General features: G+C 41.0%; 1 protein-coding gene across 11 annotated transcripts in view; it reads left to right on the top strand.

Annotated features, from left to right (window-relative positions):
- KCNMA1 (potassium calcium-activated channel subfamily M alpha 1) overlaps positions 1–24,696 on the top strand; it is an 898,072-nt gene that overhangs the window by 231,584 nt on the left and 641,792 nt on the right. For 10 of the 11 annotated variants that reach the window (XM_065407332.1, XM_065407334.1, XM_065407336.1 and 7 more), the window contains exon 2: positions 2,192–2,356. The exons of the other annotated variant lie outside the window; for it this stretch is intronic. In XM_065407332.1, the coding sequence (XP_065263404.1) occupies positions 2,192–2,356 (165 nt within the window). The remainder of the gene's footprint in view (positions 1–2,191; positions 2,357–24,696) is intronic. 11 annotated transcript variants of the gene reach the window in all.

Consider the following 24,696-nt stretch of genomic DNA (forward strand, 5'->3'; position numbering starts at 1 on the left):
AGCTGGAGTTGAGTGGTTTCTACCTCTGAAAATCAGATATTAGATGTATGAAGTTAAAATTAAAAATCACAGAGATCCCCACATGACCGTAGGGTTTTAATCATTTTTATGGTAGGGCTCTCTTATGGTATCTCTATCTTACAGATGAAAGGAAAAGCAATCTGGGTTGGCTAATGCACAGCATATTATTTCTGTAGCAGTGCCCTGTGTGTACCAATAGAAACTACATCATCCATTCAGAAAAAAATCTACATACATGTTTCTTTCTTTTCCTGTTTTATAATAGAAATGTTAACCTTGGGACAGGGCATTTCCTGAGGGTTGACTGACATGTCTTGGTGATATCTTGGGTCATCTGTTCCACCTAGTCAGCCTTTAATCCTCAGGGAATGTCTTGTGCCTCAATAGTAATTATTGCTTAAGACAATGAGCTCATTTCTGTGGGTTGTTTTATGCATATGGAATGCAGTATTTTTCTTTCAGTGCTGATTGCAATGTCTGATTCATCATATCCATATTGATGAGTGAATGAGGTCCAGATATGCAAATGGAAGGAAGGTGGCTTTTATCCTTCCCACAGATGTTTATATAGAAAGCAATGAGTACTGTTTTAACCACAATTGATTAATTTGGATAATAACACTATAGCTATTTGTCCAGTTACAAGAGACATCCCATAGCACTACTTAGGGCATGGGTAAAACTAAGGGAGCAATCTCATTGGTTAATTGAAATCCAGAGCTGTGAGAGTCTGAGAGAACAACTGATCAGCTCCACACTACATTGTTAGTCTTATTCTAATATTTTTTGTTCACAAATTCAGTATGATTGTTGTATAAGTGCAATAATGTTCAGTCTCCAGCAAGTGCCTTTGGCTTTATACCTTACTACATGCTTAAGGTCTCATGGTTATCTTACAACAACAGTACATCTGTTCAGGTGTGGTTTCCTACTTATAAGACCCTCATCAATATCACATATGTTTGATATGTTGGGATATTCCAAAGAGCACTGATAGCAGTTGATTTCAAGCATTGCTCACTAGGCTAGCGTGTTCTATAGGCTTGATGCTGAAAGGTACTGAGCCCTCCTGGTAGGTGCTGAGTGCCTTCAACCCTCTTTGATGTCAGTGGGAGTTGAGAGTGCTTAACAGTTTGCAGAATTGAGTTCTGCTGTCTCTCCTAAGCATTGTTGTGCAGCACAGTTTGTTGAGTTATCAGGTAGTCATTAGTATTATGTTGGTCTGTTGTCACCCAAGGCACGCTCATGACATATTATGATATGTTGAATATGATATATTTTAAAAATAATGCAGTGTAATCCAGGCTGGTTTTGCCTTTCTCTTCCTTGATTCCCCTGTGGAATCCATGACTAGCACGCAGAAGGCAGTTGTAAGAATACAGCATCCTTGCTGCAGCATTTACCCATGATGGATGTGAATTCCAATGAATGTGACTCATCGGTCAGCTTACTTAGTGCTGCTGAGACTCCTTTTTAATTTCTATCTCTTGGCTCCATAATGACCAGCAATTACAGACAAAGGAGTTCCTCTGACATATCAAATGCCTCAATTGAAACAATGGCTCACTGACAGCATAGCAGCTCACTGAAGATTCTCAACTGTGTATTTTGTTTCCTTCCCTTGTGATAATGATTGTAATACTACATTGGACTCCCCATTGTAGACTTACTCAGAAAACTAATTCGAGAGATTGCAAATGAAATTTTTACATAAATTATGCTCACATTTATTAAACATCTATATAAATTAAAAACATCAGTGTACACTCTGCATGTGTATATGTTTATAGTAAATAAATATATGAATAAGTGGCTGCATAATTACAAAAGTCATAGTTGCCAGTTACTCTGCACACAGTACTAGGGATGGAACCCTGATTCTTTGGTGTCAAAAATGCCTTTTAGACTTGAAGTAAAGGAGAAGCTCCATGAGCTAGTAACTAGTAGTTAGGCTGTTTATAGGGCTGCCACTAGAAAGGGACGGAATCGTGACCATATGACAAGGTGAGAACAGAGAGCATGCTTAATGTCATCTCATCTCTAATCTGCCTCTGAATGGGCAGTCTCTGCATTATAATCACAACTCTGTACTAGTTCTATTCTAGGCACGGGCTTTTGAAGTGTTACTGTTGCCATACTAAACATTCTAAATCTTCTCTTTATTTTACAGGAGGCCCAGAAGATTAATGCTGGTGGGGAGACCCAGGCTGATGGAACCTGCAAACCTACAGATGAGAAAGAGGAGACTGTCGCAGCGGAAGTGGGCTGGATGACCTCTGTGAAAGACTGGGCAGGAGTGATGATATCTGCCCAGACTCTAACCGGCAGAGTCCTTGTGAGTTTTACCCAGTTTGCTCAAATCTTCTTTAAAAAGAGTAATTGTTAATGAGCTCTTCATCTTATTGTCTCAGGAGGGCTGGATTTTGCTAATCAGCGCTATGCCACACCACTAATTCTCTCCCTTCACAGTTTCTCTTGGAAATGAAAAAGGCAGACCTGCTCCCATTGCTGAGACAGCAAGTTATGAAAGTCCTTTTTTGTTGTAGATAGGGACTGATTCTTCTATCTACGCCAATATTTTTGCAGGCATAACTTTGCACGCTTCCCCATACAATACATGGTACCCATAGTGTGGCACTCCTGGTGAATTTCCTACTAGTTCATTATTAGTGCAAAAGTGTGAGCTTATTGCCTAGTGGACACAATGTTACACTTCTAAAGTGGAGGCCAGATTGAAAATTGGGCTCAATGAGAATGTTTTTTTTTTAGCTGTTAGTAGGAACTGTGGAATAGGATTTGAATGAGATGTGCAATGTGGATTATCTTGGTTCCTACAAAGCTGTGATGATCTATTCTTCTTTTTTTAATCTACTCAGAAAATCCAGATAAACAAATGGAGCTGTACATCAGAAATTGAAAATACATAATTTTGTGGTCAAAAAGTGTATTAGAAAAGCAGAAAGTTTTCACTCAGTTAAGTTCAGTCAGGTAATTTTGCAGTCCTGTTAACTACTACTGCATTTCTACTGGCCTGATCTGAAGCCCATTGATGTCAATGGAAGATCTTCTCTGTGCTTCAGATTAGGCCTGATGTCAACAGTTTTGTACTTAATGCAGAGATTGGTCATATAGTGTGGGTTGAATTCTATGCTCCAATCCCAGTAAAAACTAAGTGGGATATCTGTGGTGATATGGATTTAAGTGAAAGCAGATTTTTGCCTTTGATTTTTAATTTTGGGAAAGAGAGTTTTTATTGCTCATAGAAACGGTGTTGCTGCTCTTGGGCTGATATTTTCCTTATTGTCTAAGCATCTTCTCTGTGAAATTAGCAGAATTTCTTAAAAACACGTGGGGCTTTTCAGGCTTTTAGACTGACTCACAATGCAATGTTAAGGTGATACAGATCCTATTATTCCTATTGTTTTCTATTGCTTTCAACAATAATTAATTTAGATTGTTTTTCTTAATAAAATTCTATTGCTGTCTTACCTATTTTAAGTCCTAGCCCTATACTATTGACAAATGTCTCTTCTCTTGTTCATGCAATCAATATCTGTGATATGTTTTGCACTCATTCAACAGAGATCTGATCTGCAGGTGAATCTAAAAAGAAAATTTTATTTGGATTCTCCTCCCCACTTAACATCAGTTATTTTCTACTATCTGGCTTATTAACCTGTGCAGCCCATCTTACCTGACTACCTCTTGGGATATTGCTTTTAGATTTAGGGCTTGTCTACATTTAAAATGCTACAGAGGTGCAGCTGCGCTACAGTAGTGCTTCAGTGTAGAAACTGCCTAGTCCGATGGGAGGGGTTCTCCTACTGGCGTAGGTAATTCACCTCCCCAAGAGACAGTAGCTAGGCTGATGAAAGAATTTTTCTGTCAACCTAGTGCTGTCTACACAGAAACTTAGGTCATCTGAACAACGCTGCTCAGAGGTATGGATTTTTCACACCCCTGACTAATGTAGTTAAACCAACTTAATTTTCTAATTTTCTGACCTTCTCTGTGTGAGCCTGGCATACCAATCATTTTATGAAGAGTGGTGTACTGGTTTTCACATAATTTCTTGACATCTCCAGCATTAAAAGTGGCAAATCTTAACAATCTGACTCTTTCTTGTGAATGTGCTGATTTCTCATGTGCTGATGTATTCCTTTGCATGTGCTGATTTATTTATCAAAGATGAAATTCACCCCAGGATAGGAGTCTTACATAAACAAGCACTCCCCACTTAAACCCTTAAGGGAATTGTAGGAATTTATGCCTGTTCTCTGAGCTGGGGTGAATTTCACCACAAATTCAAAGAAGTTAAAGGTAAAATCTGAACCATAAAAAATGGAGCAGTTTATCTTACTAGAGTTGCTTCAAGGCATTAAGAGAGCTTTTAAAAACGTTTTTTTTTCCAGTTACAGTACTTGATCATTTCATTAATTTTGTCTTCAAAATACACCATTGTCTGCTGCAAGCAATTAGTTTATTCCCAATGTTTTATCTAGAAACAATGGACCTACTTCTGACCTTAGGTAAAATTCACTGTTTCCTTGAGCATTTCAGCTAGGCAGCATATTTGCTAGAATATTTGTGGAAATTGAACACAGCTGAATCTAGATTGGTATTTTTATTTGATTGAATATTTGTTGGAAAATATTTTGAGAGATTCACCCATGAATTCCTAGTGAATTAACATAGCCCACTCCGGAAAGCTATTATGTTTTTGTCCAAGAACAATGTAGAAATTTCTAAAGCTAATGGCTGTACAGTGTTATTGAGGATCAAAATAAGACCAGATAGAGCTGTGGCTGAAGAAATTAAAGTACCTTTTCATACTGTAGGCCAGCGTTTAACTCAAAATCAATCTTCCACATTCACTATTAAATAACCTTTAGGAACTGGTCCCCTGAACACTGACTTGGGAGAAAAGTTGTAATTGATTTTTAGTGCAGCACGATCGCATGAAAGCTGTTATATAACTGCTGTCTGGATTTATTTGCCAAGTGAAGGGGACAAGTTAGCAAAGTGCGGTGTAAACATCAGTTTAAAGTGGAACCTCATTAATGTTTTCTTCTCATCGAAAAATCTCGCTTAATCATTCTTATCTGGGCAGTCAGTTCCTTGGAAGTGACTTGCAGTGGAGTGACAAATTCTGTCTGTAGAACCTAAATTGAATGTTTGCAGGACCAATTCCTACTGAAGCTTAGTGTCAGGTCTAGTCAAGCTTTCAGCTCATCCTTGCAAACCTCATGAAGTAGATTTCCTAACTTAACAAATCATATTGCACAAGTGCTTAGAGTGGGTGAGTGGGATAGCAGACATTTACACTGACTGCTGCTGTTGAGCTATATTTGCCCCTCAGTCAGCTTAAACACTATGCTGTTAGAATGTGCAATGGGTCTACTAGGGTGACTATTTCAAGGAAATAAAGAGTAAAGGTATGAAAAGTACAGGGCAAAGCTTATTTTTAAGGGACACCGCCCCCACAATGATATAAGGTAGTACATTTTTGTAACAGTGTATGATCTTTTGCACAATTATTTACCGAATTGGTGCTTTAAACCAAACATTTTGCCTGATTAAGTAATTCTTAGATGTGTCTTATGGAATATCGATCATGGGTCAATAGGCAGAAAATAAGGTTCCCTAAAAATATAGGGCAGAGGGCCTTCTTCAATCTCACAGTTCTAGAGCTGGTCAGGAATTTTTTGATGAAATATTTTTTCATCAGAAAATGCTGATCCCTCAAAATGTAAGCTGTTGGTTGGGTTTGACAAATTTCTCATTTTGAAAAAAATTAAGAAAAAAAGCTTTTGAAATTGTTGAAATATCCTGTTTTGAGCTTTTTGAAAATTAAAAGTTCTGTTTTTCAATTTGTTTAAATAGTCAAGCTAATAATGATAAACCAAAAATAAATAAATGAGGTCAAACATGAAATTAAATATTTAAGTTTTGATTGAACTGAACTGATTTTTTTCTGATTGTTGGTTTGTGAACATTTTCAAGATTTTGACTATTTGTCCTGATTCAGGATGAAAAAACATTCTGAAATCTTGAAAATGTTTCCAACATGGGAAACCTCCATTTCCCAGCTCTATGCAGCTTACCTGGAAGAAAGTTATATAATCTCTTCTTCTTCTAGCTATCTGGTTTACTGCATTTTCCATTAAATTTATCTTCTGTGCATCTGTCTATGTTTTCTTGTCACCCTAAATGGGAAGATGCAAGTGCTCAGCACTACGTAAAATAGAATGTCACCTTTGTTCAAGAGCATAAGCTAAGACACTGCTGTACGAAGCCTGCCATGATCAACAAAAATAGAAATGTGAATAATTTGATTACCGCAGAAGTTTATCTTGTCACCTTGCCACTGGTGTTTGTATTATTCATTTTGGTGTCTTCCTTAAAGAGGAGATAGACTTAGATTGTGAAATGTACCAAAATATGTGGATAAAAATCTTGGATGATCGTTAGATGAAATGCTCTACAGGTGTGTGATTTTAATTAAAGGTGAATTAATGTGAATTAATTTATTTGAAAAATAAATACATTAAACATGTAAAGCTGCTGTAATACTTAGAGGTGGACTCTAAGAAACACACCCTGACTAGCTGGGGTACTGGGTGTCTGGTGTCAGTCACCCTTTTACCATTTTGTCTCTGTCAGGGTTTCTTCCCCACTCTGAACTCTGGGGTACAGATGTGGGGACCCGCATGAAAGCCCCCCTAAGCTTATTTTTACCAGCTTAGGTTAAAAACTTTTCCAAGGCACAAATTCCACCTTGTCCTTGAACAGTATGCTGCCACCACCAAGTGATTTAGACAAAGAATCAGGGAAAGGACCACTTGGAGTCCTATTCCCCCCAAATATTCCCCCAAGCCCTACACTCCCTTTCCTGGGGAAGGCTTGAGAATAATATCCTCACCAATTGGTACAGGTGAACACAGACCCAAACCCTTGGATCTTAAGAACAATGAAAAATCAATCAGGTTCTTAAAAGAAGAATTTATTTAAAGATAAAAGAATCACCTCTGTAAAATCAGGATGGAAGATGACTTTACAGGGTAACAAAAGATTCAAAACACAGAGGATTTCCCCTCTAGGCAAAACTTTAAAGTTACAAAAAACAAACAAACCAGGAATAAACTTTCCTCTTAGCACAGGGAAAATTCACAAGCTAAAACAAAAGATACTCTAACGCATTTCCTTGCTATTACTTACTATTTCTGTAATATCAGATGTATCATTTCAGTGGGAGCTGGATTACTTGCTTGGTCTCTCCCTTTGTCTCTGGAGAGAACACCCACACAGCCCAAAACAAAGCCTTCCCCCCCCCCCCAGATTTGAAAGTATCTTCTTTCCCCATTAGTCCTTCTGGTCAGGTGCCAACCAGGTTATCTGAGCTTCTTAACCCTTTACAAGTAAGGAGGGATTTTATGCTACCCTTAGCTGTATGTTTATGACAGTGTCATAAAATGTAACAAGGATAAAACCAAGGGGTTTGTAGAAATGAAACAGACATGTAAAATGAATAGTGCTAAAACCTACAGGTATAAATGAGAATAATATCCTCCATATTCATTGTACAGAAGTTTTAAACTACCCAAGAAAATTATGTCCCCATTGTAGAACTCTCTTGCATAGTTTAAAAATTACATACAAAGGATATCCATCGCCATTAAATTTAATAGAACTTTTCTGTAAAGGTCATTTCCCTGCATATAGTACCTTACAGTTGTGTTTCATCTTAAAAATAGAATTAACTGTGACTTACAGAAACCCGCTGTTCTCCCATGTTTATTATTGTCAATTAAATTATTTACATGAGAGATGCTGATTCAGGAAACCAAGGTTATTTGTGGTAAAGGACAGAGGTTGTCACACTTCCACTTCAGCTGGTCCTTCTCATTTAAGCCCCAGTAGTATCCTTTGAACTGGTTCTCAAATTACTTTCTGGGAAATGCTGAAGGAGTGGTGTGGCAAGTGTTTTATGTGGTGCTACTGGGAAGTAGCCAAGCAAATCTGTTTCTGCAGAAATGGGAATTAGGGTATTCCACTTGTTACTGCTTTATACCTTTTCCTGGTCTAGTTTTCCTACATAAGCCATATGTCTACATTAACATTCAAGAGCAGCCTAGTAGTTAAAGTGAAATTCTGTTATGGGGATCCCTTGGAGCAGATTTTATTTTGATTTGATTGTTAGAAACGGAAATTCCCATCTTGCAAGGTGAGAAGCAAGAATGAGGCATGTAGTCACCAAATTATTAAATCATTTGGTTACCATTATTTTTACTGCTGTCATCTTTTCTTCCTCACTGTAATTTCTGTGCTCAGTGCAGGATTATACAATGTGGTGGTGAAAATACCAGAGTCCATGGGAGCCTTGCTTATATTAGCCTTCCCATCATTGCCGCTGAACCAGCAGCATGGTGGGACATTTTTTGGGGGAAAATAAACCAGTAAAGGTAACTGTCCAGGACTGGATTTAATAGTTTGTGAATACAATCTTCAAAAGCACCTAAGTCCCATTTACAAAAGTGACTTAGGCACTTGAGAATTTAAGGGATTTTCTAATGGGGGGGGTTAATCTGAAGTGAGTTGATACGTTTGTTAACTAACAGTACACAATCCACACTAATAGCGTGCTATAGGAGAGCTGTGCCCTCTTTCAGTTTACATCATTGGATATGCATGGTGGGGGCTTGCTGTGCATTAAGCATGTGTATTCTTGGAGGGTATCCCAGGGTCCTTTGCTTTGCTGCTGAGCAGTGTACATTCTGGGATTTCTGCTGCTGTGCACTGTGGGATGCATAGCACAAGCCAGGGGAATTCTGGGATTTGGGATCAAATTTAAAAAAATCCATGATTCCAGTCTCTCCATTCCATGCTTCCTGTCCTTCTGGGCAGGCTAGCGGCATTTTTGAATTGCTGTTGACAGCACGGACCCAATAATGTGCTGTGCCTCAGTGCTGCAACTGGGTGACTTGAAATTTGAACTTTGCCCACTGCACAACTGAGAAGGTGATGTGGCAGCAGAAGCAGCAGCTTTGAAGATGAGGATGACGCCAGGCAACTGCTATTCCAGGAGCAGTTCCTGGAGCAGCTTCACATGGTGCAGTGCTGTTTCGGGGCTCAGGAAATAGGGTTACCATACGTCCAGTTTTTCCCGGACATGTCCGGCTTTTCGGCAATCAAACCCCCGTCCGGGGGGAATTGCCAAAAAGCCGAACATGTCCGGGAAAAATGCCGGCCGGGCACTTCCCCTCCCGCGGCTGCTCTGCTCCTCCCCTGACTCTTCGGCTCTGTTTAAGAGCCGAGCTGCCCAAGAGCTATGGGCTTCAGGCAGCCCCCTTGCCTCCAGACCCCAGCCGCCGGCCGGGCACTTCCCCTCCCGGGCTCCGGCGGCGCAGGGTCCGGAGGCATGGGGGCTGCCCGAAGCCGGTAGCGCTCGGGCAGCTCGGCTCTTAAACAGAGCCGAAGAGTCAGGGGAGGAGCAGAGCTTCCGGCCGCGGCGACTCTGCTCCTCCCCTGACTCTTCGGCTCTGTTTAAGAGCCGAGCGCTACGGGCTTCAGGCAGCCCCCATGCCTCCGGACCCTGCGCCGCCGGAGCCCGGGAGGGGAAGTGCCCGGCCGGGGGCGCAGGGTCCGGAGGCATGGGAGCTGCCCGAAGCCCGAGCGCTACCGGCTTCACGGTTTGCCGGGCAGCCTCCAGACCCTGCGCCCCTGGCTGGGCACTTCCCCTCCCGGGCTCCGCTGCGCTGGGGAAGCGCCGGCCGGGGGCGCAGGGTCTGGGGGCTGCCCGGCAAACCATGAAGCCGGTAGCGCTCGGGCAGCCCTTTTCGCGTGGCTGGGAGTGGGAGGGAGGAGGGGGCGGGGTTGGGGCGGGGAAGGGGCGGAGTTGGGGCGGGGGGTGGGGGTGGGAAATGGGCGGGGCCAGGGCCCCGTGGAGGGTCCTCTTTTTTTATTTGTTAAATATGGTAACCCTACAGGAAACCAACATCAGTTGGTGGGAAAGAATCATTCTGCAGACCTGAGATGAGCAGCAGTGGCGACAGAATTTCAGGATGGTAAAGCAACTCATTTTTAGATCTCTGCCGAACTAACCCCAGAGCTGCAGTAGCAGAAGACCAGTGTATGGGGTCACATACCCATTGAGAAGCATGTCACTATTGATATCTGGAAACTGGCCAGCCCTGAATGTTACTGTTCCATTGCCAACCAATTCAGTGTAGGGAGATTAACTCTTGGGGCTGTAGTCATGTAGATGTGCACTGCCATGCATAAAATACTGTTGCACTGGATTATAAAATCTGGTAATGCTCAGGAGATTATTTATGGTTTTGCACACATCGGGTTCCCAAACTGTATTGGGGCAATTGATGGGACCCATGTGCCCCCCACCCCACTCCAGGGCTCAGAGTTTATAAACAGAAAGGGGTATTTCTCCATGGTGATCCAAGGGCTGGTTGACCATTGTGGCAGGTTCACAAACATAAACGTAGGTTGGTTTGGAAAGGTCCATGATGCTGGGATCTTTTGGAACTCAGCTCTATTTACCTTAATGAATAAAGGACAGTTTGCCCCCAGGATCACTATATACACTAATGATGTGGAGATTCCTCCAGTTACCTTGAGAGACCTGGCTTATCCTCTTCTGCCCTGATTAATGAAGCTATCCACAGGCCACTTGGACAGAAAGAAGGAACTGTTTATCTATTGCCTCGGTAGTTGCAGAGTGTGCATTTGGCCATCTGAAAGGAAGGAGGCACTGTTTGTGGAATAGGTTGGAGGCTGCAGAATAAAAGTGCCTAGGATTATAACTGCACGTTGTATTTTGCACAATATTTGTGAGAGTAAGGCAGAAAGCTGTAGCAGTTTGAGCAGCCAGAAAAGTGTCTGGTAGAAAATAAGAATCAGCCACGGCAAGATTGTCAGGGATGCCTATTGCTCTTGCATTGAGTCTGAGGCCTGAAAATGTGCAGGTGTACACACAGCTGTCATCGGGAGGGTGGGGGAGAATGGAAAGATTGTGAGCAGTGCAGTCTCATTGGTGGGTAGTAGAAGTGGCACGTTGTGGCATTGTGTATTTTATCTGTGCCTTTATGCCTTTGTAAAACCCTGATTTATAGAAAATGTAAGGATTTTTTGTGTAAAATGCATTCTTAAATGCATTGCCGATTCTTTATTAATGGATTTTTAACATTTATTTTATTATTATTCATTACAGAACCAGAAATAAACCTTTAATTAAAACAATAATAAGACAAAGCTTTAAAGTGGTATAGTGCAGTGGAGGGCAGAACACACCCATGGAGGGGTGCCCCAAGGGTCGGTCCTGGGGCCGGTTTTGTTCAATATCTTCATTAATGATCTGGAGGATGGCATGGACTGCACCCTCAGCAATTTGCAGATGACACTAAACTGGGAGGAGTGGTAGATACGCTGGAGGATAGGGATGGGATACAGAGGGACCTAGACAAATTATAGAGGATTGGGCCAAAAGAAATCTGATGAGGTTCAACAAGGACAAGTGCAGAGTCCTGCACTTAGGACGGAAGAATCCCATGCACTGCTACAGACTAGAGACCGAATGGCGAGGCAGCAGTTCTGCAGAAAAGGACCTAGGGGTTACAGTGGACGAGAAGCTGGATATGAGTCGACAGTGTGCCCTTGTTGTCAAGAAGGCTAATGGCATTTTGGGCTGTATAAGTAGGGGCATTGCCAGCAGATCGTGGGACGTGATCATTCCCCTCTATTCGGCATTGGTGAGGCCTCATCTGGAGTACTGTGTCCAGTTTTGGGCCCCACACTACAAGAAGGATGTGGAAAAATTGGAAAGAGTCCAGCGGAGGGCAACAAAAATGATTAGGGGGCTGGAGCACATGACTTATGAGGAAAGGCTGAGGGAACTGGGATTGTTTAGTCTGCAGAAGAGAAGAATGAGGGGGGATTTGATACCTGCTTTCAACTACCTGAAAGGGAGTTCCAAAGAGGATGGATCTAGACTGTTCTCAGAGGTACCAGATGACAGAACAAGGAGTAACGGTCTCAAGTTGCAGTTGGGGAGGTTTAGGTTGGATATTAGGAAAAACTTTTTCACTAGGTGAAGCATTGGAATGGGTTACCTAGGGAGGTGGTGGAATCTCCTTCCTTAGAGGTTTTTAAGGTCAGGCTTGACAAAGCCCTGGCTGGGATGATTTAGTTGAGGATTGGTCCTGCTTTGAGCAGGGGGTTGGACTAGATGACCTCCTGAGGTCCCTTCCAACCCTGATATTCTATGATTCTATAGACCTATTGCAGGAGTGGGTGGGTGAGGTTCTGTGCAGGAGGTGAGACTAGATGATCATGATGGTCCCTGCAGGCCTTTAAGTTTATGAGTCTATGAATTCAGTGTTTTGGGTATGAATCTGCAGACTCAGGCACAACTTATTCAGGGGACACAGCCAAAGAGAAGGCATCTCAGATTCTGCTGGAACCTTCGACCCAGCCCTAATATTTTCTGTGTTGTTTTTCTCTGCCACTTTATGTGTCACGCGATGATAATGTGACACCAAATGTGTTCATGTAGACATCACCAATGTGTGTGTCTCTTTCTGTCATCTATCTATATATTATCATACACAGCAGTATGTTTCTGAGCACCTTCTAGGACTCTTATCAAGCTCTGCAAATTCACCTGTCCATTTGTATCACACTTCAAGCTTACAGCATTAATAGCTCAGCATTCTTTTAATCTCTCTTACTTGTCCTTCAGTTTTCAAAAGAACCCTTACAGGTACCACTTTACAGCTCTTATCTGTACTAATTTTCATTTGCCTGGAGATGTTGAAATTACAGTTTGGGAGATGGAAGCTAGATACTTATTGTTTGCAGCTTGAAGGGTTAGAAATAACACAGATCTGTCTATTCACCTCCCTACCCCCCACCCCTACATATAGTAGGAAGCAGCTGTTCTCCTTTGCTTCCCTCCCCCCCCCCCCCCCCCCCGCCGGATAACCACAGTTGTTATGGAAACAGAGAAAAGCCTCTGTAGTTCATCCAGAACTGTGTGTTTAAGAAAGTGCACCCAGTCTGCTGAACAGCTTTGTCAACGTCAGCTGGTACATGACTTCCTGGCTGGCTCCACTACAGTGGTTATTGCTCACCCAGGAGAAACAATGGCACAGCAAATCTTTCACTTGTTTTCTTCTGTTTTAACAAACATCCTGTAAATGTATAGCAGTGACATGTGCTTTATTTTCCTTTCTGGTGTTGTGTCACATGGGGCTTTTATACACTGCCTTGGCACACGGCACCTCAGGGAAATAACGTCAATGGGAAATATGCATAAAGGTGAGCCATGTGGTCACTGGGGAGAGTTTGGGCCAGGAAGGCTCACAGCAGGGTAAAATGAAGCCTTTTAAATTTACCATGTTAAGAGAAGGTAAATAACAGTGGGGAAAAACAAGTCTTGGAAGAAATCTGGCTGATGGTGATGATCAATTCATTGATAAATTCATGTAATTATAGGTTTATTGGGGTTGTTTTGCTACATATGGCTGCTAATTGTCAGCTTGATTTAAATCCTTAAAAACAGGAAGTGGAGTATAATGGCTTCCTCTTCCTTTAAAGGGTGGTATGATGTCTCTCAACATGCATTTTAACTGATAGGGAACTATTATCTGTCAATGGTTTAGTAGGATTGTGTAATGGTCTTTTTAATCTTATTGTCCTCAGCTATCAATAGTTGTGTGGTATTTTCCTGCAGGCTCTAATAATAATAATAATCACCTGTGGTGGTGATTGATTAATGTTTTTATGGTACTTTGAAAATAGAAAGCACTACATCAGTGATGTAATGAGCAATGTGTTTCAAATTTTAGTTATGTATAATACCAGCTTTTCTTTGTCTTAATACGACATGTCTGTTTAATACCAAAGAGGCTACCTTTCCACTAGCTATTTTCTCATAGACTCTGTTGACTTTTCTTTGAAAACTTGCTATGAGGATTTGTTCAGAATGAGTGCTACAGGACATTTAGATTTCACACAACTGGCTCAATTTGTTTGGGAATAAGCTCAATATCTTTGTATGATAATGCAAATGAATTTCATCTGCCCCTTCCCCTTTACTTGCCCTACTTAATCTCTCAGGAGTTGGAACATCAAATCTGTGAAGAAAGTAGGTTACAGTTTGTCTTTTTTATTGACTTTTTGAAGAAAATCCACCAAGAGAGCTGCATTAGAGATGGATATAGAAATCCGATGCTCTCCTTCTCACCTCTGCATTGTTTCATGAAGATGCTCCACTGTATCATATTTATACATGTTATATGTTGAAAGGAGCATGACACTGTAATAAGGACATAAAAGTGGCCATGATGGGGCTTAATCCCGTCACCTGTAAAACAAGGGGTTAAGAGCCAATTAGTGTACCTGTCATTGTTTTCTCCTGGCCTGGTTGGGGGGGTTGAGATCGGTAAGGATCATTAGGCACCTGGGCCTTATAAGGAAGTTGAAGCAACTCAATATGAGAGAGACTGTAAAGGAGCCAGGATTTGCCTGTGGAGAGAAGCCTACAGAAAGTAGGTTAGCCTGAGAGGTGGAAGAGCAGTTAGTTCAGCAGAGAAGGTAGAAGCCTGAGAACCAAAGGGAGGCCATGCTAAGCACAGGGGGCTTGGAAGTAGGAAGTGGCCCAAGGAAACACCAGGATGTCTGAAGAAGCAGAGGTAGCTGCTTAATACAGGGCCCCTGGGCTGAAACCTAGAGTTGAGTGGGCCTGCGTTCCCCTACCAGCCTGTGAGGAAGGGTCATGCACACCCAATGGAAAAAATATTGAACCCAGGGTGGGGCTGAAGACTGACTCCAAAGGACAAGCTGAGGAACAGCCCAAGGGGATGGGGGCGAAGGCTTTCTTGTGTTGGGAGATTTTATGAACTTTCAAGTTGGACTTTTATGTTCCACCAAAAAGAGGACTGAACTTCATGTGTCTTGGCCAGAGGGCTGAGCCAAGGGAGAACTGTAGAGCGGCAGATGGCCTGAAGGAGGCAATGGAGACAAGGGCCCCTTGCAACATTGCAGCCTGATACATGGGGACAATGCAGGTGGTGAGTACAATGCCTTACAGTGGCATTTCAAAATGCAAAAGCTACAATTCATTCTTTGGGGAAATACTTAAAGGCTGCCTCTCAATGATTGTTAAACTACTGTCTTGAGACTGATTATGTTTGTTACTCATAGTTTTGATTACTTATTTTAAATGGTCCTCTGCATTCTTTTTTTTATATACAGGAAACAAGCATAAGAACTATTTCTACTTTTTTACTCTGTCTTATTTAGAGCCACTGAGTAAACTTATTGACCTGATTGGTGTTGCCCCCATCTACAGTAGGGCTAAATTTGGTCCCACATTTGTAGCTATAGATAAATAATTAAATCAACCTGTGAATCTCTGTGCATGCACATTCTGTTATATGCCTCATACTCTTAGAATCTAAGCTATTGATTTCAACACTGTTGGTATTCAAATAGATAATTAAAAAGAAACAGATACTTAACTGCATCACTGTTGAATAAAGAATCCCCATGCATCTCAGGTCTCTCTCATGCTTCCTCTCTTTGTGAAAATGCAAGATGGGAAGCACTGTAGAAAGGTACCAATCACTCAAAGGCTAACAGCAGGAGGCTATTATCTCTGCCATTACCTCTGTTAAGGAGCTGATCTTGCAAGATATGGAGCATCTCAACTCTCACTGAATTCCACATGAATTGAGAGTGCTGAGGGTTAGTTAATTTTCTCTAGTGTGGTGAAGATTTGTCATGACTCCTCTCTCCCCACAACAGAAAACTTAGCTCTGATAATGGTTAAAAACCATTAATTCCTGTTAGAGAAGGGTCTGTAACCATATGTATGTGTTCAATTACCTGAGCAGTTTCTTTGATATTAAATTTGCATACCAGTGTATGAAAGTTTCAGTCCCAGCAAAGCAACCTATTGGTGTGGGGTTTTTTTGCATTTCTATATATAGTTATTATAATATAGCTTTATTACTCTATGTAGCACCACAGTTGGGTTTGAACAGATCTACCTGAGTCATTTATTAACATTTCTGTTAGAACAAAACAAAAATCAAACAACAGCAACAGCTTTGAAATGTTCTTCTATTAGCATTTCTGGGTGTGCCATTTTCCAAATGGCATTTACCACTGCACTGCTAATTGGATGGTTTTTTTCCCTTTGCAAATGAATACTTAATTGACTACTGGGTAATATAAGTTGTATTAAGGTAATACTCATAAAAATGGTAATAAACACAATGGCAAGACTCCGGAGCCCAAGTAAAGGCAAGCGCTATTCACGGTTTCCATCTCTTCCCTCACTCCGCTTTTCCAGCCTGCTACCACTGCAGCTTTGCCAGTGTACCTCCCTCACCTTGCATGGCCTGAGGCAACCTTGGTATCCTAATCAATGGCTGCTGAATCAACCCATTCCCCTCACAGGTAGAAGAACAGGTAGTACCTTAATACCCTATACTAATCCATTGCAACACCTATTCTTGGGAACTGGGTGAAGTTAGTACTATGCTGAAAAATCCAGATATTTCTGCTGAGATTTCTAAAAGATACTAAAAAAGTTAGTCCGATTGACTTTAGTGGGAGTTGGGTGCCTAACTCGCCCAGGCTTTAGAAAATCTAAGCATTCAGCTTTTCTAGCTTAAACAATGAGGAGTCCTCGTGGCACTATAGAGACTAACAAATTTATTTGGGCATAATCTTTCGTGGGCTATACAGATACAGACTAACATAGCTACCCCTCTGAAACTTTTTCTAGCTTTTTTTCTGAGGCCCACTAATAGACTATATACATGCTGTAATGAACTGTAGCTGAATTTACACCACTCTTGCTGAAGCAAGCAAGCTGCCTTCAGTGTAGATCCATTTATCTTCCTAAGATAATATGCTGCATTTGTCTGTCAACATATCATAAGCAGGAGATTTATTAAAAATAATATCAAGTAAAAGCACCCAGGAGGGAAATGAGTGTAGATGAAGCAATGTCATACAAAATGTATTTTGTAGCTTTCCAAGTAAGCTCAGTGCTCTGAGAACTCATGGAGAGTTTGGCAAAAAAAATGTGAAGTTTAAAAAAAATCACAGTGAAGTATTAAAAATATTATGTATAATTATAGTGGATTTTCCTGTGAACATTTTAGCATGGCTGTATATAGTAGGTATTTTTGGTCTCTTCAGATTGTTTTGACTTCTTATTTTGAGTCTCTTGCTGGGTGGTTGCTGAAATTTTAAGCTCATGATAAGGAGTTAATAAAAAAGTCCAGAATTAGTTATAGTTATGCAGTACCTATAGTGAAATACAGCAACCTAGAAATTATGTGGGGTCATTTCCTACTTCCATTGAGGTCTTTGGTCATTGACTTGAATGAAATCAGGATGTGGCCCTAGAATACAAAAACTCCTCTTTAGTTTTGCAGTGGACTTCTAGGGTAGGCACGTATGTCATTTTTTGTCCTGTTATTGTCAAGATTGTCTATGTTCCTGAAAGTTGAGCATGCAGGATAGTAGGAGAATTTTCAGGAACAAAGCAAAATCATGAGAACCCCAAAGATGGACACTGAGAAGGTGTCGCAAGTATGGCACTCAAAATCAATGGCCAATCTCTCATAAATTTTGGCCCTCCTTTCTTGCTCTCTATGGGGAACTCTCTCAGTGTGGGCAGCCTGTCAGAATCTTGTATCAGCTAGTTCTGAAATGAGCACACAGTCTTTCCCCTATGCATTTGTAACCCACTAGTCAGTGTGCATTACCCATCTGTATCTGAACCACAAAGGATATGCGTCTAGCACAGGTCTCTGCTAGAGAGTCTGGGAGCGGGGGGAGAGTTAACTCAAGTTGTAGAGACTCATGCTTTTTTAGCTCTTGAGGTCCCCAGTTCAGTTGCTGATGTCTTCTGAGCCAAGATGGTAGCTGTTGCCCATTGTCTAGGCCTTTTGGGTTTCTGCTGAGTTTGACATAATCTGCAAAATGCTTTGTCTCTTGTGTATTTTAAGAATGTATGGAGTTTATCAAGTATATTGGAGCTTTCCACATAACATAACTCCTGTTAAAAAAACAAAACCAGATCACTACCAAACTTACTGGATGGAACATCAGCTCTGTGTAGTCAATGTACTTTTCACATGCCAAACGAAAATATATTTAACTGAACACCAGGGTACTTCATTAACAAATTCCTAATACAGCAGTAGAGGGCCAGAACTTGGAGACTGCCTATTGGATGGCTGGTACAGCACAGGGGAGTTCTCTTATGCAAAGGGAATTTTCAGTTGGCCAGGTCAACCTGCTTTAAGTCTCCTGTGCACCATTGGAATGATGCAGTGCAGAGCTCACACGGTTGGGGATCTGGTACGGAATGTTGGTGCAATAGTGTTTCACTGAATATATGGCTACTTCACAGTTTTATCCATTATAGTAAATATTTACACTCTTTAGAGTATAGCAGTCAAGTGATGATTATCACAGCAAACTTCATACAGGGACACTATACATTCTAGAAAGCATATTTGAAAAATCCAAATATGTAATGTAGTTGCTTGGCTAGGCTGGTTTGAACAGATAAAGTGCTGTGGGGCAAAAATTAATAAATTCCCCCTTAGTTTAAGGATCTTTTAAAATGAGCTCACGGTATTATAGTTTGCAGAAGATGTTGAATCTTAATCACTTTGCCATGGGTTGGATATAGTTTTAGGGATTTTTACATAACTTAAAAGCCCATTTATATGAAAGATAATTTTCTGAACATTAATCAAATACTTTAAGCCATTTGAAGAGTGTTGCCTGCTCTTGTGATCTGGAAGAAAGCTGAATTTTTGATGCATATTCTTCTTTGGTAATTATTTCTGCACAAGCTGAAAAGGAACCATCCTATATGTTTCAATAAAATAAACAACGGAAATATGAATTTTAAAATGATAAACATACCCATAATATAAAGCACAGTACCATGACTTTTAGGGAAAAAGTCATATCTATTAGAAAATGTAACTGTATAGGTCACACTCCCTCTCTCTGTCTTAATTTATTCTCTTTTTGGCATGTGTACATAACTTCCATTGACAAAGATGCGAAACTATATATTTGTCTTTGGCAAGTAAACACATCCAGATTTCATGGCTAACATCAGATTCCAATGCAAGGGTTCATCCTATGTAAGTCTATAGGCACTCTAAAGTGTGGCAACATACATGTTGGGGAGGGAATGATACCGAAGAAGGTGTAACTAAAGCCAACTTTAGATTTTCTTTTGGCTGACTTAAGATCACCTTTGAATTTGGCCCAATAACTTGAATTTATCCTAATTGTCAGAAGCACTTTCTAAGATTTATATAATGTCCATCAAGATGAAAGTGATATCCGAGGCTTTAAAATATTGATGATAAACAATAAAAACAAATTGCCTGACTTGTCAGAGAAAAGGTTTCTTTAATTATTTTTTTTAATGATCCATCCTAAGAACACCAGACTGTTCATTCCAGTTTTGAAGCAGCTGGCAGAGCTGCAGTTGACACAGGCATATAATAGTGTTTTTGGGAAAAGGGGATTCCAGGACAAACTTGAAGTGAATTGTGAAGTAGAGGCTTACAGATCACCTCCCTCTGCTAAGCATGATTTGAGCCAGAGCTTTCATGTTCCCAAAAATTCAATTTAAATCTGAATTGGGGGGGGGAAAAACAGCCCTTAAAGATATGAAAAAAAGGTCTTGGTTTAAAACAAAAGGTATTAATTTCTATGATGATAGAACAGCATGATGTTTGGTTTAAAGCCTTTCATACTCAAGGTATCGCACAGAACTTTACAAATATTAATTTGTCATTAGATTCTCAGCAGTGGCACACCCTCATCTTTGGATGGTAGAATTTGTTTTACTGTCTCGGTGTTGGTCATGACACTAAGGTTTTTCTTAGCTTTTTAAGAAAAAGTCAGTGGAATCTGTAACTTCCTTCTAGACAGGCAGAAAACCCACACATTCTAATTTCAATGGCAACATTTCCAGTCCTGAAGCTCCCCTTTAGTTCTACACTGCAATATCCGTGTTAATTATGAAATCAAGTACTGGTGTTGGATTTGAGTCCATGACACTGTGTCCTAGAGGCTCTGGGGGCTAACAGAGTCCAGTTGAACAAAAAAACCATGATGACTTCTTTTGGGAACTGTAGCATGTAGAATTAAGAAGTTTTTGTTTGTTTTGTTTTGTTTGTTTGTTTTTGTTTTACAAATAAGATGATGTGTTGGACTTTAGGCAAAAGTGTCCAGGAATTATATGCTTCAGACTGAGATAGCTTCTAAAATGTCAGCAATCCTACCAAAGCATAAAAGGGCATATCTCAGTGTCTGCAACCCAAACCACTTTGAGCTCTGATCTTGACAGCTTTGTCAAGGCTAAAGCAGGTTTGGGCTGTGCAGTACTTGGATGGGTGTCTTCCAGGGTAAATCCTAAGAATCCAACACCAGTTTTATTGCTATGTTCCTTGAGGAAAAAGGCACTCTTCCTTCTGAGTCGGTACCAAATCATTGTCCCAGACGAGGTGCTCTTTATGGATGAGACATGTAACTGAGGTGTTACTGGACCATCTGTGGTCATTAGAATTCCTATTGCACTTTAACAAGGGTAATAATTAGAGCTGTGTGAATAATTGATTTTTCAGTTCATTGGCAATTATGGAAAGAAAATTGTTTCAAGTCAATTCGAAAACAAAATTTTGTATGTGTTCAGTCAAAAAGTCCAAAGAAATTTCATTTCAGGTTGAATCATAGAATCATAGAATATCAGGGTGGGAAGGGACCTCAGGAGGTCATCTAGTCCAACCCCCTGCTCAAAGCAGGACCAATCCCCAACTAAATCATTCAGTCCAAAACCTTTTTGTTTTGATTTAGAGCATTTTTAAAGTTTTTTTTTAAATAGCTTTTCACTTTGAAATGTCCTTCAATTTTATTTCGAATTGAAGAAAAAATGTATTTATTTATTTGAAAATGGCAAAACAAAACATTTTGACTTTGGGGGATTTTTTTTTCCCCACGAACAATTCTGTGAAACCAACACGATTTTGTGAGATGTAGGTGTTGCCGAATCTGCATTTGTGTGCGAAAAAAGTTTGAAACAAAACATTTTATTCAGCTCTAGTAGTAGTAATACTAGTAATTAACCATATTAGTAAGTAATTTGCCTTTCTATAGCTTCTTCTCCCCAGCGATTTCAAAGCAGTATGCAGACATTGATGCATTAAACTTCACAACACACCCTTCTGAGGTAAGAAACTATTTGTATTTTAGGGATGAGGAAACTAAAGCACACAGGAATTGAATGATATTCTCGATGCACACAAGAGCTAAGTGGTATTCTCAAGGTCACCCAGCAAGTCTGAGGAATAAAACCCGAACAAGCTACCACATTCCACTGTAGCTTCATTTCTGTAGTAGTTAAGATGTCAGTGTAGCTTGCTGCATGTATATAAAGAGAGTGAAATAAATCTTATTTATTCAGTTCTATATCTATATCTATATCTATCTATCTATATATATATCTCAGAACCTGTGTTTAATATACTTTTTGGATAGTTTGTGAGGGGAAAGTAGTGTATATGCATTTTAGATATTGTTATAATACTGTCTCTGTGTAGAAAACACCCTAAACAACAAGTAATTACACAGTAAGGACTGAGGCTAATTCCTGAGTTAGGGCTTTTATGTATTTGTAATGCTAACATGTAGAGCTGTTGTTTAGAATGTGTAAAGCATTTTAGTGGGTTATGGATAACTGGTGTAACCGTGAATGCAGGCCTGTTCTTCTTAGGTGTTCACATATTCTAATCTGCTTGCAAACACTTGCCATTTTCTTATCTTTCATTCATAGACTGAGCACTTTAGTTCCCTCCCCTCGGTGCTGATCAGCGGCATTCCTAGGCTTTAAAAAAAAAAAAAAAAAAAAATCTGTGGTAGTCCTTGGTGGTACTAAGGATTGCACAATGCTGACTCTGAGAGGTGTATCCTAGATTGGTTTAATCTCCCAGGACAATAATCTAGGCTATTTCCTAGGTTTCCATAGGGACAGGGACAATGCCTTCTCCACTGGAGTTCATCATCTGCCTGAATGATAATGGCACAGAGGAACTGAGTAAGTCAAGATCGTTTCTATGGTAACTGAAGCTAGCCTAAATTCAGGCTATGCATTTTTCTTTTTCATATTTATTTCTGACAAACCCAGGTAGTGTTTGCAAGGATTCCTTTTTGGATTGAAGACTGTGCTTACGCCTAGAATGCTGAGGGAGAGGAAGTTGCTTCAGCATAAATAAATGTGTTTCTTAGTATTTTATTATTCTACACGTTGCATTGTCACTATAGATGTCACAATCAAATTGCCATTAGGCCTGTAGGTGGACACCTGTTCAAATTTAATGAAGCTGCGTATATCTCACACCTTCCCAAGACTATAATTTGAAAAGTTTTAGACTGAATTTAATTCCTTTAAAAAAGGAGCAATAAAAATGCCTGAATCACAATATGACAGGGTCGTCATGAAATCATGTTGTGACATGATGCTGTTCAACTGCATCTGAGTGATGGTATACTGAAAGATTATCTGCCTTTCACTCTCTCTATATCTATGAATCCCATGCTCAAATTTCTTTCAAGGTTGGGTTATGTCCTGCTGAAACTTTCTTTTTTTCTTTAAATCTCTGAGTTAGAGAACACATAATCAGCAAAAAATGCATGCAGAAGATTTACATGCTAAAATCAAATAAGAAAAAAGTGAACCATTCCAGGCCAAAGTACACCTCAATTTGCGGCATTTATAAAGTGTTTCATAATAAAATGGTAGTAGTAACCACCTTGAGACTTGGAGGGTAGCAGAGATAAAAGCATTAGTGTAATTCTTAAAACTGTTTCTTGCTTTTATTTTACATGTTGTGGGAGGGAAAAAAAGGGGGAGGGGAGGGACAGAAAACTAAATGTGTGTGTGTGTGTGTGTGTGTGTGTGTGTAGGAGTCATCCCAACGTTATAAACCTTTCCCTGTTCCTTCTCAGCTACCAATCCAACATCTTAGGGTACGTCTACACTACCCGCCAGATTGGCGGGTAGTGATTGATCGATTTATCACATCTAGTGTAGACGTGATAAATCAATCCCCGATCGCTCTGCAGTCGACTCTGGAACTCCACCGCAGTGAGAGGTGGAAGCGGAGTTGATGGGGGAGCGGCAGCGGTTGACTCGCTGCCGTCTCACGGCCAGGTAAATCGACCTAAGATACGCTGACTTCAGCTATGCTATTCGCGTAGCTGAAGTTGCATATCTTAGGTCGATTTCCTCTCTCTCTCTCCCCCCCCCCCCCCCCCCGTAGACCTAGCCTTACCACTTCTATGGCAAATGGCTCTCTGGAGATCAGAGTGCAAAACAACTCTATATTCCATATACTGACTTAAAGTTTACCTTTTGGGTGAAATGGCAAACCTTCCAACCCAAGCTAATTTGAGTTCCTGGATTGACTCTCAGAGGACACTGAGAGGCTCATGAACAGTCTTCCCTGGATACTAGCTCCACACCACCAACCTGAGTGGCTAGATGGTGGAGAATGGTGATTTAGGCAGTGGTTGGGGAGAAATCTGTTGCAGTTCCATCAGTGTGAATGGTGGTATAGATCAAGCGTAAGCATTTTTACCAATATGTCACCTAATTCTGCTAGATGACACTGGTAGAAACTGGCACAACTACTAGTGGAGCTTCACCAGTGATGATTTTCACCATAAATGCTAGTGTAGATACAGTCTTATTTTTTTTCTTTCCCCAGAGGCTGGCAGTATCACTTCTCTGATACATTTGAGTTCTCTCAGGCACTGGAACACAATTTTTCAAGACTTGCATGAGTATAGCAGGTCTAACCACCTATGGTATTTCTACACTGCAATTAAACACCTGTATCTGGCCCATGTCAGCTGATTTGGGGTCGTGGGCACGTGCCTTCCCTGGCACTGCTGCCGACCCACCACAGGACAACTGGGCCACAGTGGCCCCCCCCTTCCCTGAGACCCCCACTACCTCCTCCACTCTACACCCAAGGTTCAGCCTGGCACTGGGGCTGGGGGTGTTGGGTCTGGTGGGAAAGGCTGGGGCAGGTTGGCTGGGGCTCCTCTGATGGAGGCCCCCCAACCAGGGTTTTACCTTTTTATGGTAGGTTGGGGGCTCAAGCGTGCGGGGGCAGGAAGGGTCGGGGCCAGCAGGCTAGCCTCCCCAAAGCGAGGGTTCACCCGCCCTCCGTGCTGGTGGGGCTTGAGCTCAGGGGCTGTTTAATTTCTCGATGGACGTTCGGGCTGGGGAGGGTCCCAGATCTCAAGCTCTAGTCCAAGTCTGAATGTCTGCACTGCAATTAAACAGCCCCTTAGCCAAAGCCCCAGGAGCCCGAGTCACCTGACATAGGCCAGGAGCAGGTTTTTAATTGCAGTGTCAACATGCCCTTAAATAGTACCATAAATAGTGCCCTCTAAATACATAATATGGATGGATAGATAGATTCAGGTCTTCCAGCTGATAGATAATTGAGCCAGGGATTTAGAGCGAGAATCTACAAACTTAATCTGGAAATTTCAAAAGCAAAAAGAAGTGGTTCTACTCATTGACAAGTTCAGGGCAGT

This window comes from Emys orbicularis, chromosome 7, assembly GCF_028017835.1.
Source record: "Emys orbicularis isolate rEmyOrb1 chromosome 7, rEmyOrb1.hap1, whole genome shotgun sequence".
Taxonomy (NCBI): Eukaryota; Metazoa; Chordata; order Testudines; family Emydidae; genus Emys; species Emys orbicularis.